This window comes from Bufo gargarizans, chromosome 9 (assembly GCF_014858855.1).
Source record: "Bufo gargarizans isolate SCDJY-AF-19 chromosome 9, ASM1485885v1, whole genome shotgun sequence".
Lineage (NCBI taxonomy): Eukaryota > Metazoa > Chordata > Amphibia > Anura > Bufonidae > Bufo > Bufo gargarizans.
Genome location: NC_058088.1, coordinates 92,283,319 through 92,301,621, shown reverse-complemented (window position 1 = coordinate 92,301,621; position 18,303 = coordinate 92,283,319). Strand labels below are relative to the sequence as shown.

At 44.4% G+C, this 18,303-nt stretch overlaps 1 protein-coding gene across 1 annotated transcript in view; it reads left to right on the top strand.

The window, feature by feature from the left end:
• Positions 1 to 18,303, top strand: part of LOC122919791 (thrombospondin type-1 domain-containing protein 7B-like) — a 160,700-nt gene that overhangs the window by 16,689 nt on the left and 125,708 nt on the right. The window contains exons 3-4 of the mRNA XM_044268977.1: positions 11,737 to 11,892; positions 12,121 to 12,321. Of these exons, the coding sequence (XP_044124912.1) occupies positions 11,737 to 11,892; positions 12,121 to 12,321 (357 nt within the window). The remainder of the gene's footprint in view (positions 1 to 11,736; positions 11,893 to 12,120; positions 12,322 to 18,303) is intronic.

The following is an 18,303-nucleotide window of genomic DNA, read 5'->3' as shown; positions in this document are numbered from 1 at the left end:
AGATGTCGGGCAGAAGCACCCTTAAAGGACTAATTAAAGGGATTGTTGAGGATTAGAAAAACATGGCTGCTTTCTTCCACAAACAATGCCCCGCCTGTTCACAGGTTGTGTTGGGTCCTACACAACCTGTAGGCAGCTATTTCTGCAAGGAAGCAGCCATGTTTTTCTAATCCTGGGCAACCACTTTAAATGTTTTAAATAATACAAGATTCATTAATGTAAAACTATTTGTTTCGGGTGCAGTGGTGATATTTTCCACATTTTCAATCCTCCGTCGTCTCTTTACTGCATCTAAGCTTCGTAATTGGTTTACATTTTCCGAGCTTGTAAGATGAAAGCAGCGATTTAATACGGTGAATGCAGCTTTAATTAAAATTGATGGCCGCTGGAATAACTATTAAAGAAGTGCTGCTATGATCCATCGAGGCTTCTTCTAATCGAAATTCTCAAATTATTAGACCCGCACAAGCGTGATATATAATTTGCAATGTAAACACATCTTCTTCTCGGATGTAGCCGTATGGGTTCATTAAATTATTCACTGCGATGTCTCTGAATAGTTTGTATTGTCAGATAAAAGGATGATCTGAGGAACAGTCCCCGATATCAGCCGAATGCCGCTTCTCCACGAATCGGTGTGAATTTAATAGCAGTTTGAAAATAGCATGTATGGATGGCATTAGCGATCTATTGTCTCCTGATGGAGGAATGTACAAGTTTGGTTTAATTGCGGAAGAAAATCATAACCGTATTCAACCTGCAATGTGAGACGCCTATAAGCCGTTATATGGCTATATTTATCTTCTTTGGATTTCAGACAGATTTCTAAAAGGGAACCTGTCATGTTGTGCATGATGTCTGAACTTCGAGCAGCATGTTATAGAGCAGGAGGAGCTGAGCAGATTGATATATAATTTTATTGGAAAAATATTAGTACAACTAGTCATTTATTGATGGAAATCCCTACTAAATTATTGTGAGCCTAGTGGGCGGTCCTACAGAGAATCACTGATAGGACCACCCACTAGGAGCAGAAGTCCACCAAGAGCAGTATTTTCTTAGACTGTAAGGACAAGTCCCAGAGCTTTTGCTGTAAAATAAAGGAAGCTTCTAGGGGAGCTCAGAAGACTCATTGTGTCATCTGTCTCCTGGTACGTTCCCTTACTCCTAGAGGGAACTCAAGAGTTGAAGCTCACACAAAACAAGATGATGCCCATTTTTTTTTGGGGGGGGGGGGGGGTGATTCTAGGATGATGCTTCCATGGGGTTGAGTTAGACAGTGCTCCATCAGCCCCATAGAAGTGAATAGAATGGTAGACTGACGTGCACACTACAGTTCCATTCAGAGAGGGGAACTGTCCAGATCACAAGTGGTTCAGCGGTCAGACCTCAGAAATCCAATATTTATCACCTAACCTGTAGAAACCATAAATCTTCATATGTTCCCAATAATCACACTCAGTTGACAGCTACGACCCTCGCTAATAAAGCTTCATAAGTAACGTATTACTAGTTGACATTTTCAGAATCATTTGCTTGTGAAATGTTCAAATGTCGCAAAGCGGTAGAAATAATTAGGTTTGTGCGACTGGCAAATGACTGGTTCATTTAAACGGCCGTCCCTCCCTGGAGATCGCTCCCTCAGAGAAAGCATATATAACTTTATAACCCAGTTCATTATCCCCAGCTGGTGAAAATGAAGTGAAAATGATTGCAAATGGCACAACTCAAACTTTTGGCAGAACATTGATATTAGGCTGTGGAATAATATAATTTTATATCATCTGCTTGGCATATCTGGGGCTGATATCACCCAGACAGAGTTTAATGCTCCAAAAAAGGTGGCTTTATTGAGGTGTCTGCAGTTCCCTGGCTGTGCAGATCAATCACTGGAACAGATGTGCAACATAGATTTTTTATATCTGTAAGGCCTCATGCACACGGCCGTTGCCGTATTGCAGCCTGCAAACAGCAGGTCTGCAATATGCGTGCACCGGCTGTGTGCTCCCCGCATCACGGATGTGGACCAATTCATTTGAACATGTTCTATTTTTTTTTGTGATGTGGATGGATCACGGACCCATTCAAGTTGAATGGGTCTCGATCCGTCCCGGCCGCCGAACGGACATTGCCCTTGCATTGGAGACCGCAAAGAAGGTCTGTCAACGGTTCTGACCATGCTAAACTGCTGACAGCACTAGTTTGAGGCTGAGGAGAGCAGGCCAAACACACCTTTAACAGAGCTTTTATTATCAGGAGTAGTGTGAATATGAACTTTTATTTTACCAGGTTCTGCTCCTGCAAGTGCCTAAGAAGTGGAGCCTCACTGTGAACTGCTCCCTGCATTGAGCTACTTCTTAGCCTCTCCCCTCTGCTCTGAGTGATAACTGCAGTATACAACCAGGGGACCGCTATACAGCGTCTCACTGAAGAGCAACAATGTACTGCAAAAAGTTAATAGGCCATAGTAAACACCACCAGCCACTAGGTAGGGTGTTACCTTTTCCCCAAAGGGGGGAATGAATCAGGATAGCGCTAGAGGAGTTTGAGTTTAGACTGAGGAGAGAGGCCTCATGCACATGGCTAGGGTTGAGCGAATCGGGTTCGGATCGCTGTATCTATTAACTGAATAATAATATGGGCTCAGTCCTACTGTACACGTTCCATGGGCCCCATTGTCAAAATGCCAATTATTTCATGCAAAACGGACAAGAATTGTTTTATTCTTTTGCGGGACAGACACACGGATGCAGACAGCACACGATGTGCTGTCCGCATTTTTTAGTAGCCCCATTGAAATTAATGAGTTTGTATCCAATCTGCAAAAAATGTGGATTGGATGCAGAAAAAAATTCCAGTTGTTTGCATGAGGTCTTAGAGCAGGAGCTGACAGAGAAGCCAGACTTGGTTTAGGTGGAATCCAGGGATGGGCCAAAAAAAGGGACTTCATATATTTAAAAAAGCAGGCCAGATGTAGAAGAGGAGGTATAGAGAGAAATTCTTTGGAGAACTGCTATCTGACAAGGACCACTGAGTCTTCATTGCCACATGTCGAGGACATTAAAGTCTTATGGTGCCTGGACACATCTTAAGAGCAGATTGACCATCTGCATAAGAATATCCACATCCCGCAGAGAATGATGTAGAGGCGTAAATTTTAAGTATGGCAACCTGTCCAAAAAAATATGCAGAGCGTAGTCTGATGTTAGGGTCCGCCCTGAGGTTGCATTGCAGAAAAATGAAGTCTTGCACCCCATTCCTGGATGCTTGTGCAAGATTCAGTTAAAGAAGTGCAGTGTAAGGAGGATTGCTTTGAAGACATATCTAAGTCTATTAACTACCTTTGCAGCCGTGTAACCTACAAGAATTGTGTAACATCTGCCAGTCCATACATGCTGAGAACTTCAACTGATGTGCTTTCATTTGAACCTTCAGTTAAGAACCATTTGCTGTAAATTGGCTTCATTATTTTCTGCATCTCTACACTGCATCTACCGCTGCACCAAGGGACCCTACTTTTCACCTCAAAACCACCAACACCAAGGGCGCCCCAACAAACACCAAGCAGGAGACCCCAAAGATCAGGGTAACAACTACAACCACTATTCTTGCTACAATCACTCCTCTCTCCTCCCCTGGGCCCTGCAACTAAAGTTGGGACAGGGCTATGAAGCTCCTCGCAGTGAAGCTCTACTCTTGGAACTTGCAGGAGCTGAACCTGGCAGAATAAAAGTTCATATTCAATTTTCTCCTCATAAGAAAAGCTCTAAAAAAGGTATGTTTGTAAACTATACCCCATACTCTATAGCAGTGGCCTCTAAGTTAGGTCTCCAGCTGTACTACAACTGCCAGCATGCAATAATACTCCTTTCATGAACTGAAACATCTGTACAGTTATATCATCAGTGAAAAAACATACCCAGGGCATTGTTTATTTCTCTTGAAAATATTATCAACCCAAAGGATAGGCGGAGATTTTAGCTGTACAGCTTTGCTGAGTTGACTGGGACAGAGTCAGCAGGGTCATCTCGTAATCATTAGAGTATAGCATCCTCAGGTTCATCTCAGTATGATTAGGAATTCAATGAAAGCTCCTTTTAACTGCTAGAGGCCTAGATAAGGCAGGATACTAACACTATAAGGCCTCATGCACACGGCCATTGCGGCCCGTAAACAGCGGGCCAGCAATATGTAGGCACCGGCCGTGTGCTCACCGCATCATGGATGCGGACCCATTCAATCCAAAAGTGTGGTGCGTAACGGAGTGCTTCCATGGGGTTCCTCTTCATGCCTCCACAAAAAAATAGAACTTGTTCTATTTTTTTTGCAGTGCGGACAGATCACGGACCCATTCAAGTGCATTGGGGAATGCAAATTCCAGTCCCCAATGAACAGAACGGCCGTGAGCATGAGGCCTAAGGCTCTGTATGCCATTTTCCTACCACTCCTTGCTGTATGGGATGGGCTGTATAATGTCTCCTCCAAAGAAGTCAAAGATCAATGGACACTTTTCTGTCCATCGACTCTCATTCACTAGAGCAGCCATAGGTCACTCAGCCCCTGTTGCACTGTCTACACAGACAATGCAGGAAGGATGTGCCTTCATTATTAACCCCGTTAGGGCAGTGGGCTTGGAACATGTCAGAGAACATGAAGTCCAGCAGTGCCCCTGATAATAGCATTACCTCTCACTGGAAGATTAAGTTGTGCCCGAGCATCGTCTATGTGGAGATAATGAGCTTTAGACTAAATGTAGATGGAAGATAATTGGTCTGAGTTTAAGACACTGATTCCCCATCCAAGCTCCATTTGCATTTATTATTAACTATGAGAACTTTGAGTCAAATTAATTGTTTAGAATTGGAGTGCGACCATTTAGATACATCCTGGCCTTTTATCATCTCTGCTTTACAGGTATGTAATTACTTCAGCAGGACTCAACGCTGGAAACATATGCGCCTATTGATACTAATTCTGTATGTGCGCCGTTCTAGAGGCTCATGGAAGAATTTTTAAGTAGTCTGACAGTTTTGTTCTTTTGTCTGAGAGCCAAGCGGCAACGAGTTCCAGTTTATTGTGTTGCCGCATGATAATATCCTGCAAAATTATATCAATTAGAGAGAAATTTTTCTATCAGCTTTCTTGGGACCAGATCTGTTCATCTTGTGTAATTGCTGTATAAGAATAATCCCCTAATACATTTTTTTTGCATGAACGGCCCAGACGCTTTTCCTGGTGGCTGCAGAATTTTTGATGAGGTGGTGGTAGATAAAGATACCAATAAGTCGCACTTTCTGAGTCCTCTTAAAATTTTAATAACTAGTATGCTAGAGGCGCATCTCTGATCCAGTAGTTCTATCCCTTCCAGGGAAGAATATCTCCAACATATACGTAGCACCAGGTGGAGCATCATATGGTCCTGCAGGACCATTGTAGTGTCAGACAGTGTTCTGGGTCTCACAAAGCTACACAACACACCTGTAGGAGAAAGCTTGTAAGATACTCGCCAATCCGAAGTTATGTGGATCGGTCACAGATGATGCACCTCCTCTAAAAATCTAGCTTCCACCAACATCACATACTTTTCCAGGTTTCCAGATAGGGCTATGGACGAGATGTCACTTCTTCTGTGGACAGGGCAAGAATTATCCCTCTCCACGGTGCATTGTCTCCTGAATCCACCTCATCAGGGAGAGGAATAGTTCTGGTCCCATCTACAGTGGAAGTAAAGTCCCGTCCATAGATCAGAAACCTGCCAAAGGATGTGATGTTGGTGGAAGCTGGATTTTCAGAAGTGGAGCACCACCATGATCAGGTTCCCAGGAGGGAATGGTAAAACGATGTATATTACAAACAGGTGTATTCTATATATAATTACGGTGGCTTTACCGGATCCTGGTGGGTCCCAGAAAACCCCTTTAAGGCATTATGTTACAGGGGGTCCAGGTCAGTCAACCAGAAGTCTGTCCACAAAATATGTCCTTCACATAGACCACACACAGCTATCTACAACAGACTTTAGTCATTAAACTACCCCTGAGGCAAAAAGGTGAAAAGTTGGCTGTGTGGTGGCCCTACACATTAGATAAATGTTGGTAGAACCTGCTGATTTTGGTGGTCTCTTAACTCCTCCCCATGGCAGATGTCATATGGATCAAATGTAATGGACTTCAGCATGTCTGATCTCTTGTTCCCACAGGAGATAAGCCACTGCCCGAGGAGTCTAGCACCAGCTCATTCCTCTCTGCCCATTAATACAATATAGTACGGCGGCCGAGCCAAATGTACATGTTTATGGGAGAATCTGGAGGAAAAGCTTTCAGCTGACAGCTACCTAAAGTGTTTGACCACCTATGGTCCAGGGCAGAGGAGCCCCCCTTACCCAGTGCAGAAGTATATCCTGTACAATCTCCTGGACGGGTCACATGACAACTGCTGCCAGGGATTTGAGCAATCATTCCTAGAAGTCTAGGCGTGGGATAGTCACCTCTACTTTTGCCAAAACAGTCATTTTGAATTACAGCATTTGGAAAGTTACTAGTTTTGAGCAAGCATGCTCGTCCTAACACCAGTTCGGCTCGGCGCAATGCTCGAGTCAGTGTATTTTTAATCTAATTTATCCTCTATTTCTATGCACCAGATCGCTGTACAGTGAGGGAATCCACAGCTTAGGAGTCCCTGCTCTGACTCCATATATAGCTATGTCCATATATGGAGTCAGTGCTTGGGGACACCCACTGTATTTAAATCTAATTTAGCCTGTATTTCGGAAACATTTCTGCTGGGATTCAAACTCAAGTCACAATCTTTTGCATTAGAGGCAAGGCACTTAACCACTCAGCTATAATATCACACAGTCTCCTCTTAACAGTTGTTCTAGAGATGTGTCTGCTGCTAGAACTCTGTGTGGCATTGATCTGCTGTTAACCTGCGATTTCTGAGGCTGGTGACTCGGATGAACTTATCCTCCGCAGCAGAGGTGACTCTTGGTCTTTCTTTCCTGGGGTGGTCCGCATGTGAGCCAGTTTCTTTGTAGCTCTTGATGGTTTTTGTGACTGCACTTGGGGACACTTTCAAAGTTTTCTTTCTCATTTCTTAAAGTAATGATGGCCACTCGTTTTTCTTAATTAGCTGCTTTTTTCTTGCCATAATACAAATTCTAACAGTCTATTCAGTAGGACTATCAGCTGTGTATCCACCTGACTTCTCCACAACGCAACTGATGGTCCTAACCCCATTTATAAGGCAAGAAATCCCACTTAATAAACCTGACAGGGCACACCTGTTAAGTGAAAACCATTTCAGGTGACTACCTCTTGAAGCTCATCAAGAGAATGCCAAGAGTGTGCAAAGCAGTAATCAAAGCAAAAGGTGTCTACTTTGAAGAACCTAGAATATTACATATTTTCAGTTGTTTCACACTTTTTTGTTATGTATATAATTCCACATGTGTTAATTCATAGTTTTGATGCCTTCAGTGTGAATCTACAATTTTCATAGTCATGAAAATAAAGAAAACTCTTTGAATGAGAAGGTGTCCAAACCTTTGGTCTGTACTGTATATGAATGCATAATGTAGGAAACTACTACTAATGTTTTAGCCATAATACATTTACACATATTATAATATATTATATATTCTCTATATATATTATGTGTAAATATATTATGGCTAAAATCATATATATATACATATGTTTAAATTAAGTTTAGCCTCTTATTTCTGAAAAAGTTTGTGACATGATTTGAACTCACAGCTTCTGCATCAGAGCCCAGAACTTTAACCACTACACTATACAGCTGCATAGCCAGTCACTTAAAAAATAATAATAATATGAGACTTCTACTGTATAGGAATACTAGTAGTAAGTATTCCTCTAAATTAGATTTAAATACACTGGGTGTCCCCAAGCACTGACTCCATATATGGACATAGCTATATATGGAGTCAGAGCAGGGACTCCTCAGCCGAACTAGAGTCCCGACACCCTCCCCTCTTCAGAGCAGGGGGTGCCTGGGGTTCTCCCATTGACTTCCATTGTGCTCGGGTGCTTTGGTGCTCGCTCAACACTAAAAGTTACCTAATATATTCTTTATTATTATGGGAGCTTCCATACTGAAGGAGCATACATCTCTGTCTCTCAATGGGTATGGCCTACAGAAATGAATGGGACTGAGAGTCTTTAAAAAATCTTCATGAAGAGGAAGCCTACTGCTCCACACCCAGCCTGTCCACAAGTAAAAAAGAGAAGGACGCATGTGGATATTCATCTCCTTTCTTCCATTGTCAAATGGGTTATCCTGCCTATCAAGTCTCCAGCAGTACCACAGACTTATCATTCATATATTAAAGGGGTATTCCTATCTCAGACAGTGGGGGGCATATCGCTAGGATATGCCCCCATTGTGTGATAGGTATGGGTCCTACCTCTGGGACCCGCACCTACATCGAGAACGGAGCCCCAAAAGTGATGGAGGGTGCATTCTATTCATTTCTATGGGGCCGCCGAAAATAGCTGAGCACTGCCTTGGTTATTTCTGTCAGCCTCATAGAAATGAATGGGAGCAGTGGGCGCGCAAGCGCTGTGAACTCCCATTTACTTCTATGGGGAGAGCGATTGGCGGTGGCCGAACCCCGATCACCACCTTCACCGCTCTGTTCTCGGTGTAGGTGCAGGTCCCAGAGATGGGACCCACACCTTTCAGACAATGAGGGGCATATCCTAGCGATATGCCCCTTTTGTCTGAGATGGGAATATGTCTTTAAATGGCTAATCCCACAAAAAGTAATACTATGCAATGGACGGAGCTTTGTAAATGAAGTATTATTGCACTACACATACAATGAAATATTTGGTTGTTTTATTTTACATTTTGGTGGCCTTCCATGCTGTACCTCCTTCTGGTCCACCTTCTCCTGCATTCAGCGGTGGACGGACATGCTCTGTAGCTTCCCTGCCCCCTTCTTCCTCTGAGTGCCGATAGTGATCTCATAGTGAAGCGGAGCAAACACCTTTCATTCATTGATCCTTACTTCATATAAATACGTGGCTATATCTCTGTCTAGACAACGGAGAAGAAACTTGTGCAGGCATTGCCTACCCTATGTATCTCTGGGGCTATATGCAGAAATTGCAGTGCATCCTGTGAGATGCAAGGGCTTAATGAACTACTACCCACCCACAAAAAGGGAAGAAAGTCCTCCAGATATGTGAGAGGAACTGTTATAACTTTGTGGGATAACCCCTTTAGTGATAATAGGATACTAGATATGATCTTCTGGTAGCATTCACAGCACTGCTGAAAAGTGAGAGGCATGCTGTACTGTGCTCTATGTGTCCCCCTAGTGACCAGTATGAAAACCGCACTAGATTATTTTCTTTAATTCTGAAAACTCCTACAATATTGGTTTCTAACTCCTTAGCGTCCAATTGCCTGGCTCCGTTGTAGATTCCTCCACCTAACACCCCTGCATGACCTCTTTCTCGTATAATATATACTGTGAGTTGTGTTTTTGAGCGGAAAGACTGTAGTAATTACCCAGAATCCTTCAGTTGTGAAAGTTTAGAAACAAAATGTCCCTGGAAACGAGCGCTGCTGATTAGCATCGATAAATGCTGCATATAGACGGTGAATGTCAAGCCGTTCCTGCGTTTTCTGACCTTTATATGGATGTATAGACGGCAGTGAAGTCCCAATCCTCAGTCCTGGGGTTTGTAAAGAACCTCTTTTCTTATCAAGACAAAGCTTCATGTGCTGCACGGTGAGAAGCCAACGCTCCGCCGCCTGAAATCGGGTTTTATCTTACAAAAACGGCACCGATCGGATTCTAAATAATGCGATGCTTTCTTTTATTATCTGGGTGGATGACAGACAGAAAACTATTTTATGCAGTGATTGGATCTTTTAGCTCCATAAATTAGGAGAACTTTATATATATATATATATATATATATATAGATACCTACTATCCCAACAGGGCCCATCAGTTCTCTTTTTGTTGCCTGCACTACAGCAACCCCTATGCAGAGAGCAATGGAATTGTTCATCCTGATCCTCCTGGTTCCATCATTAAGATTACATGCATCATACCCATTAGATTAACGTTAGGCAAACCCACTTATATTGGTATGTCCGGCTCACCACGTAGTGTGTATAATGGTGTCTCAAAGTGGCCAGTCTCTCTTCATGGGTGCCTGGCAGCAGCTTACAATGTTTAACTGATCTCTATTCCCCCCAACCTCCCCACACACATGCATGCTCAGTCCTGCTCAGCAAGGGGAATAATCCACTTCCTGACTCTTCCGGTGGTGGCTTATTTTCCCTGAGTACAAAGGAGCAGGCATGGTCAAATCCAACATGCCCGATCCTTCCTTGCCCTAACATCTGACGTAGGAACACCCCATACCCATTAGCCCTTGGGTTTAGCGGATTGATCTAGCCACCTTTACTGTGAGGTGAGACGAGAACCGACCAGCATTAGGACATGTCATGAAACACTAACCAGTAGGTGTACCATCACTAGGATCCTCTAGTCATGTAGGATAGAGAACGGTGCAGCCCAGTACTCCAGAGGCACCATCACCTACTTGGATGATCCAGACTAAATGGTGGCCCCCAACTTGACGACGGTCCCTAACTTGACTCAGTGCAGGGGCCTAAACCTAGTGGGGTTAAAGAGTAGTCAGACAGGAGGTCAGAACCAGACAGGCAAAACCAGGATCAGATCAGAATCCAAAAAGTTAACTCAAAATCAGGCCAGAGTCCAGAGATAGATCAGAACCAACACAAGATACAAACACAGAGTCAAATACCAGACGAGGTCAGTACCAGGAGATAAGTCAGAGGAATAATCGAAAGTCAGGGCCAAGGTCAGGGACAATGCAGAAATCAGAATACCAGGAATCCAAAAAATAGTAATACACATTAGTGAGGTTGAAAAGACAGGAAGTACATGACGCAGGCGCTGAACCTGATTGGCTCGGTGCCCATCAGCCCCACTATCAACGGCGCTGGTTGTGACACCGGTGACGCCCCCGCAGTGAGGCATGTATGTACATGACACTGATCTTGAGAATGGGAAAACTAGCACTGGCTGCTCTTGTGTGGCCTTTGTCCAGTGAACTGAATGGGTGTTGTATGGCAGATGATAAGTGCTCTCCATTAGTGGGGGCACAGGTAGCAGTTGTACTCAGCCATGATGCCTAAGGGACCCAAAGTGTGTGACGGCCACATATGGAGATACCAGTATTATAAATGGTACATGGTAGTTGGGGGCCTCCATGTTACTAATTGTGCAAATGGGCAGCACAGTGGCTCAGTGGTTAGCACTGGTGCCTTGCAGCGCTGGGGTCCTAGGTTCAAATCCGACCAAGGACAACATCTGCATGGAGTTTGTATGTTCTCCCCGTGTTTCCTCCGGTTTCCTCCCACACTCCAAAGACATACTGATAGGGACCTTAGATTGTGAGCCCCATTGGGGACAGTTGGATGATAATGTCTGTAAAGCGCTGCAGAATTAGTAGCGCTATATAAGTGTGTATAATAATAATAATAATCTCTGAATTGTGGGGGCTAAAAAAGTTCTATACTTAGGATCATTGGGGGTTTCACCCTTTGAGCCCCATAAGACATTTTCTACTGACCTGTCATAAAACTCTTTCATAGTTTAATGATGACTCATCGGGAATATCCAAAATGCGGTACCTAGAAATTAATTGTTTTTGTCTTTTTTAGTCTTCAGACCTGTAGAACTGGGGTTCTGTGTGGAACCGGCACCATCAGCAGTTCAGCTCTGCAACATCCCCTGTCCGTCAGATTACCTGTTGTCTCCATGGACTGACTGGGGACCGTGTATACATGAGAATTGTCTGGACCCTCATGGGAGAAAAGGTACGTTTTTTTTTACTTTGGTACACAAAAAGAAAAAAAAAAAAAAGGACATAACATGCTACAGCTCCCAAACTGAAAAAGGCTAGAACAATGATACATGTGCCTAATGAAATATTGAAGTAATGTTGATACATTGTATCAAAGAGGAAACTGTTGCAAATTGCAGATTTAGGAATTTATGGAATGAAAACATTTCAGGGGACAATTTTGACACTGCTCTTGTTTCAGGCTTTAAATTCAGAAGAAGACAAGTTGTAGTGAAGCCCACAAGAATGGCTGGGAATTGCCCCCATTTAGTAGAATCGGTCCTGTGTGAAGATCCCGTGTGCTATAGGAGGGCGGTATCTGGACAGTTACACTGTGTACCTGAAAACGGAGAATGTGGACACGGAAAATACAACGTAAACACGACCTGCCTGGGGGAGAACGGTGAGTCTCCTGCGTTAAAATAGCTGGGAGATAGTTGATTTGCTTTGGAAGGTCCTGGTCCAGTCTATAGAGGTCCAGCTGGTAAGAAGACTTTAGAGCAATGCTTTCTGGGAAAAAGTACGCCAAATAGCTCTACGGCAGAGGGGAGGAAACCGTCTCTCTAGGGCCACCTAGAGGTGTTAACCCTTTAAGTAATGACTTTATAGAGCTTGAAAGGTCTTGTGCAGTGATGCCCAATCTGCGGCCCCCCAGCTGTTGCAAAACTACAACTCCCAGAATGCCCAGACTACCTACAGCTATCAGTCTACAGCAGGGCATGGTGGGAGTTGTAGTTTTACAACAGCTGGGGGGCCGCAGGGTGGGCATCACTGGTCTTGTGTATAAAAGCAAAGGGTCCCAATAGCAAAAATCTATGTCCCCTTGTTTATGGGCTTATTCCGTTCTTTTCATCTTTTGTGGAGGAGTCACCCGCAAGTTTGCTCTCTTCTCTCTCAGTAATCCTGCTGTCCCTGTGGGGAGGGTTAGTCCTTGGTAGCCAAGGGGTTGTCTCATCTTAGATAATGGGGGCATATCACTAGGATATGCCCCCATTGTCTGATAGCTTCGGGTCCCACTGCTGAGACCCGCGCCTATATTAAGAACGGAGCCCCGAAAGTGTTGGATGGTGCACTGCGCATGCGCAGCCACCCCTCTACATTGATTTCCTATGGGGCTCGGCTATTTCCATCGGGGCCCGTAGAAGTGAATAGGAGCAGTGGCCGGTCATGCGCAGTTTCTCCCATTCACTTCTATGGGGAGAGTGCTTGGTGGTGGCTGGACCACAGTCCTCCAGCCACCATTTTGCGGGGCTCCGTTCTTGATATAGGAACCTGCACCTATAAGACAATCGGGGCATAACCTAGCGATGCGTCCCCATTGTCTTAGATGAGACAACCGTTTTAAGGGGAATACTATGCTATGAGCTTCTCATCCCTATGTATGTAGCCTTTTGTGTTTCAGTACAGAGGTGATTAAATAGACTGGCCTAGAGTAGTGATTTAGCATTTTTTCTAGCTTTATGTAAAGCAAAATCTCTGCTTGCTGTCAGTGAAGAAGAACATTCTTGCTTATATCCAAATGCTCAAACTAGTCCTGACTTAATACTCACAACTGTGGATGAGTTACACTTGTATCCAGTCCTGGAAATCCTCTGTGAGCTAAACATCCAGGTTGATACATTGCACCTGCCCTGATACATTGTAGCAAAACTGATAGGACAGGAAAGGATGCAGTTCCAGCATATCCACCTGTCAGCTGTGATAAGTATTAGATCTGTAAGGTTTTCTTTTTACGTTCCGAATGCAGTAATGTTTGCATTCACTGACGGCAAGCAGACAACACGAAAATTGTGAAAAGTACAAACACAAAGTTTATCATAAAGTTGCAACATTTTTAATGGATAATACATACAACGGATGACATTTAAATGAGTTGTCCAAGTGTTTAAATCTGATGACCTACCCAAAGGATCCGATCAGGGGGGATCCGACTCCTGCCGATCAGCAGTTTGAAGAGGCCAGTGACTTCATGTTCATTGATCACATGGGCTGGGCGCAGCTCACGTGAATGGGGCTGAGCTGCAATACCAAGAACCGCCACTACACAATGGATGGCACTGTGCTTGGTAAGCTGCAAGGAGGGCTTGGGTTCCGGCAGTGGCTTAAAACAGCTGACCGGCAGGGGTGCCAGGTATCGAACCACCTCCCATCAGAAACTGATGACCTATCCTGAGGATAGTCATCAGTATTAAAGGGGTTTTCCAAGACTTTCTAACTGGTGACCTAACTGATGACACCTGGGACCCCCGACGATCAGCTGTTTGATGAAGCAGCAGTGCCCCTGTGAGCGCCGGGGCCTTCTCTCTGCTTTTCCTAGGCCAGTAACGACATGTCCATCAATCACGTGGCCTAGGAGCAGCTCAGCCCCATTGAAGTGAATGGGGCTGAGTCCGATACCAAGCACATCCGCTATACAATGTATGGCACTGTGCTCGGTGAGCTCCGAGAAGGTCGCGGTCAGTGGCGTAGCTAGAAATGACTGGGCCCCACAGCAAATTTTTGAACGGGGCTCCATCCCACAGTCATTTTTTAGCAACCCCTTCCTTTCATGCCGCCCCCATTCCTGTGGCTAGTAAAGGTCGCTCTCTCAGACCAGGCCGGCCGCTGTTCCATCCGTTTTCTACACTGTCTATACTGTCACTGTATATAATTTCATTGTGTAATACTGTTGAGGGGGCCCTGACCAAATCCTTTAGTCCTCCTCCTCCTGGATGGGCCCCTTCTGTGTCAGGGCCCCAGAGCAGCCGCTTCCCCTGTGTCCCCTATAGCTACGCCCCTAGTCTCAGTGCTCATAGGAGCTGATTGGTCGGGGTCCCAGGTGTCGGACCCCCACTGATCAGATACTGATGACTTTTCCAGAGGATAGGTCATCAACATAAAGATCTCGGAAACCCTTTTAAATGCTCAGACAACCCCTTTAAGGAGTATCGGCATTGTCCACGGCCGCTTCGGCTCCTGGTAGCGCAGCCTGAGCTGCAGGGTTTATGTTCCGCGGACCTCCTTTATACATTTGGCGGTCTTTTCAGCTGCTAGTGATGGAGAACTACTCAGGGGGTCCTGGATAAGCACCATCTAATGTGACATAAGTGAGGTATTAATGCCATGGGCGGGGTTCCCCCATCTGGAGCTCTGGGATTATATAAGGTTAATCTCTTAAGTCTGTTCCCTGCCTATCAGTCGGCAGTATGCGCGAGCAGCCCAGATTCTGATTAATGATTGTCCTGGGAATCAGCGTGTGGCTTATTATCATGGCAGGGGTTACTGATATATGTAGCAAAAAAGAATTACTTTCGGCGGGCTGCTGGGCTGCTAGTTCGCACATACCGTAGATTGTGTTTTACGTCTACCGCCGCTCCCTGCATAAAATCAGGAATTTAGCACTTTGCATAACAACGCTATGAATATATTTTCAATCTAAAACTTAAAAAAACTAAACTTTGGTTCATGTGGAGATGTGATATCTGGAGATGTAATAACCCAATCAGGATTAGGCTCCATTCAGACGGCCGTAACGTGTTTTGCGCATCTACGGATGCGCAAAACTCAGACAGCGGGAACGTGCATTTTGCATTTTGCGGACCGCACATTGCCGGCACTAATAGGATATGCCTATTCTTGTCCGCAATTTTTTTAGGGAACGGAATTACGGACCCGGAAGTGCGGGTCCGCAATTCCGCATCCAGGCAGCACATCGTGCTGCCCCATAGAAATGAATGGGTCCGCAATTCTGCTGGAACGAAATTGCGGATGTGTGAATGGACCCTTACTGGTCAGAAAACGGATAAAAGGGGTTGGTCAATCTGGACAACCCCAATAAAATAACAGGCTTCTCCTGAAGATAAAATGGCCAAGACGATATTAAAGGGGTTGTCCAGGATTATTAGACGGATCGGATCCATATCAGATTGGTGGAAACTAGAGATGAGCGAATTTCAGGTTATGAAATTCGTTGACGTTTCGTTTACTGGTAAAAGGTGAATAGCGTTATGGATTCCGTTACCACGGATTGTAACGCAATTATTAATTATGTATTCATTCCGTCATAATAGAAGTCTATGGGCTGCAAAACGGATCCGCCCCGTTTCCGTTATGCAGGAGAGTCCTCCCCTCCTCTAAAGGCATTCCTTTATGCATTCCGTCATAGAATTGCGTTATGGTCCGTGGTAACGGAATCCATAACGCAATTCACCTTTTACCAGTAAACGAAGCGTGAATGAATGTCAAAATATGATATTATAAGTGCAGGACAATAGCCCTGCGGGCGGCCCGAGCGCGCACCGTATCATAATAACCTATGATGCTGTGCGCTCCCGTGCACACGATGTATGCCGCTCCGGGACATATGGCCCGCTCACGGACTGTATGTCTCGGAGGGCATATGGTCGTGTGCATGAGCCCTAAGGGAGCAAGGGGTCCACGTACAGATCTTGCACAGGGGCCCTCCATCTATCTATCTATCTTAGGCTGAGAGGTTACATCATGTTGAGTGAACCAAACGCCACAAAATGGAATTCAATCCGAATTTCAGGGAAAATTCAATTTGTTGCGAAGCCGAATTTCCTCATGTTTTGTGGTAAGAATCAATTTTCCCTGAATGGTGGTAAAAAAATAAAAAATAAAAAATAATCATACTTACCTCATCAGTTTTAGCGCAAAGAGCCAGCCGCCGCCATCTTGATTGAAGATCCCGCTCGAAATCCCGTGCGCGTTGACGTTTAACGTCACCACGCCTGGTGATGTGACGTACAATCAAGATGGTGGCGGCTGGCACTTAGCGATCAATTAGATGAGGTAAGTATGATTTTATTATTTATTTGTTTTTTTACACTGTATTTTCGCTGTGAGATGCCGCGATCAGCTGGGGGGGTACAATGATGGGGGGGCTGCGCAATTGGCGCTCCCTGTCCTTGTACCCACTACTTCCAAAGAAATGCGCTTTGTGACAAAGTAATTCGACAAGAAGTGATTTTTTTTTTTTTAATTGTCGAAGCAGCCGAATGGCTCCTCTCTAGTTTCAATGTCCAGCTCTGCATGAATCTAGTAGCACAGCCCAGCTCTGACCTGATGTGGTCCGGACCAGGAGTCTGGATCACGCCAAGTGTGGAGGACCATCACCTTGTCCTACAGTTGTGGATTGTCAGAATATATTTTTGTAGGAACAGAAACAGGAACTTGTTTCAAAGTCTAAGCCATCGGGGGATGGGGACTTTTTTAATTTGAGTCTTTATGTTTCATTCCTAAAATATTAATGCAAGTTGTAAATTAATTATAAGAAGAAGACACTAAGAGCGAAGGAACATCCAAACAACATTAGGACGTGTGATGTATTCGTCTCACTACATCGGGTGAGTTTCAGGCTCGTCGAAAATGCATGTCCCTCGTTTCTGAGGAGACGTCAATACCAAGTCAAGCTGCAGGCAGGAAAATAGGTGACACGTCCCTGGAGGTCCCCGAAATGTACCACTGCCTGAAATATTCATTCGCCATCCATTGTGTAGATGTATGGGCACTGTCATGTGCTAGGGACTACAGCACTAAAGCCTCATGCGTATATCAATGCCATGTCACAGGCAAACTAGGATACAATAGGGTACACCCTCAGGGCAATTTTTTTTTATGATTAGATTTTACTCATTTTGGGCTATAAATCATATTTTTCAGCCGTTCTGTCACAAAGAGTTAACTATTTATCTAGCGTTGTGAATGGTACTTTCACTTTCTCACAATCATCCAATAACCCTTATCTGTAAACTACTAAGAGGTCATAAAAACTTATTTAAGTCACTTTCTTATCAGTAAGATGAGAACTGGGCTATAACGAGTATTTATAAGGTCAGAGAGCAGAGATAAGGAGCCCGTCAGCTCCTGGTCTGACGGAAAAGACAGAAAATCCAAAAGGTGCTACTAGAGAATCTCAGCTCTGTACAGAAAAAAGGACGCCATATCTTTAATAAAGACTAATTGTAGGAAATATTTTTAGCTCAAAATAAGTACAATGCAATAATAAAATAAATGCCCCCCTCGAAGGTGTACATAGCCTTTGACTCTATTCGTTGCACTTGTACTCGACCATCTCCAGCAGTCCCATAGAGCTGAATGGATTAGCAGACACATATACACGTCTGCCGCTCCATCCAGATAAAGGGACACTATTTGAATAGACACTTATTGCCTCTCTGTGGGTAGGGCATAAGCCCTTGTCTTGTGGCAACCCCTTTAAGAAATTGGGAGAATTTAAAGGGTTTCAGACCACGACATTGGCAGACTTTCCTTAGGCTACATTCATATTTGTCGCCGAGATCCGAGTCACATCCCACCACCATCTACATCACATGCATGGGAATGGGGTTTCTGTATCCCTGTTCAGGCGCAATGGCAAATTAAT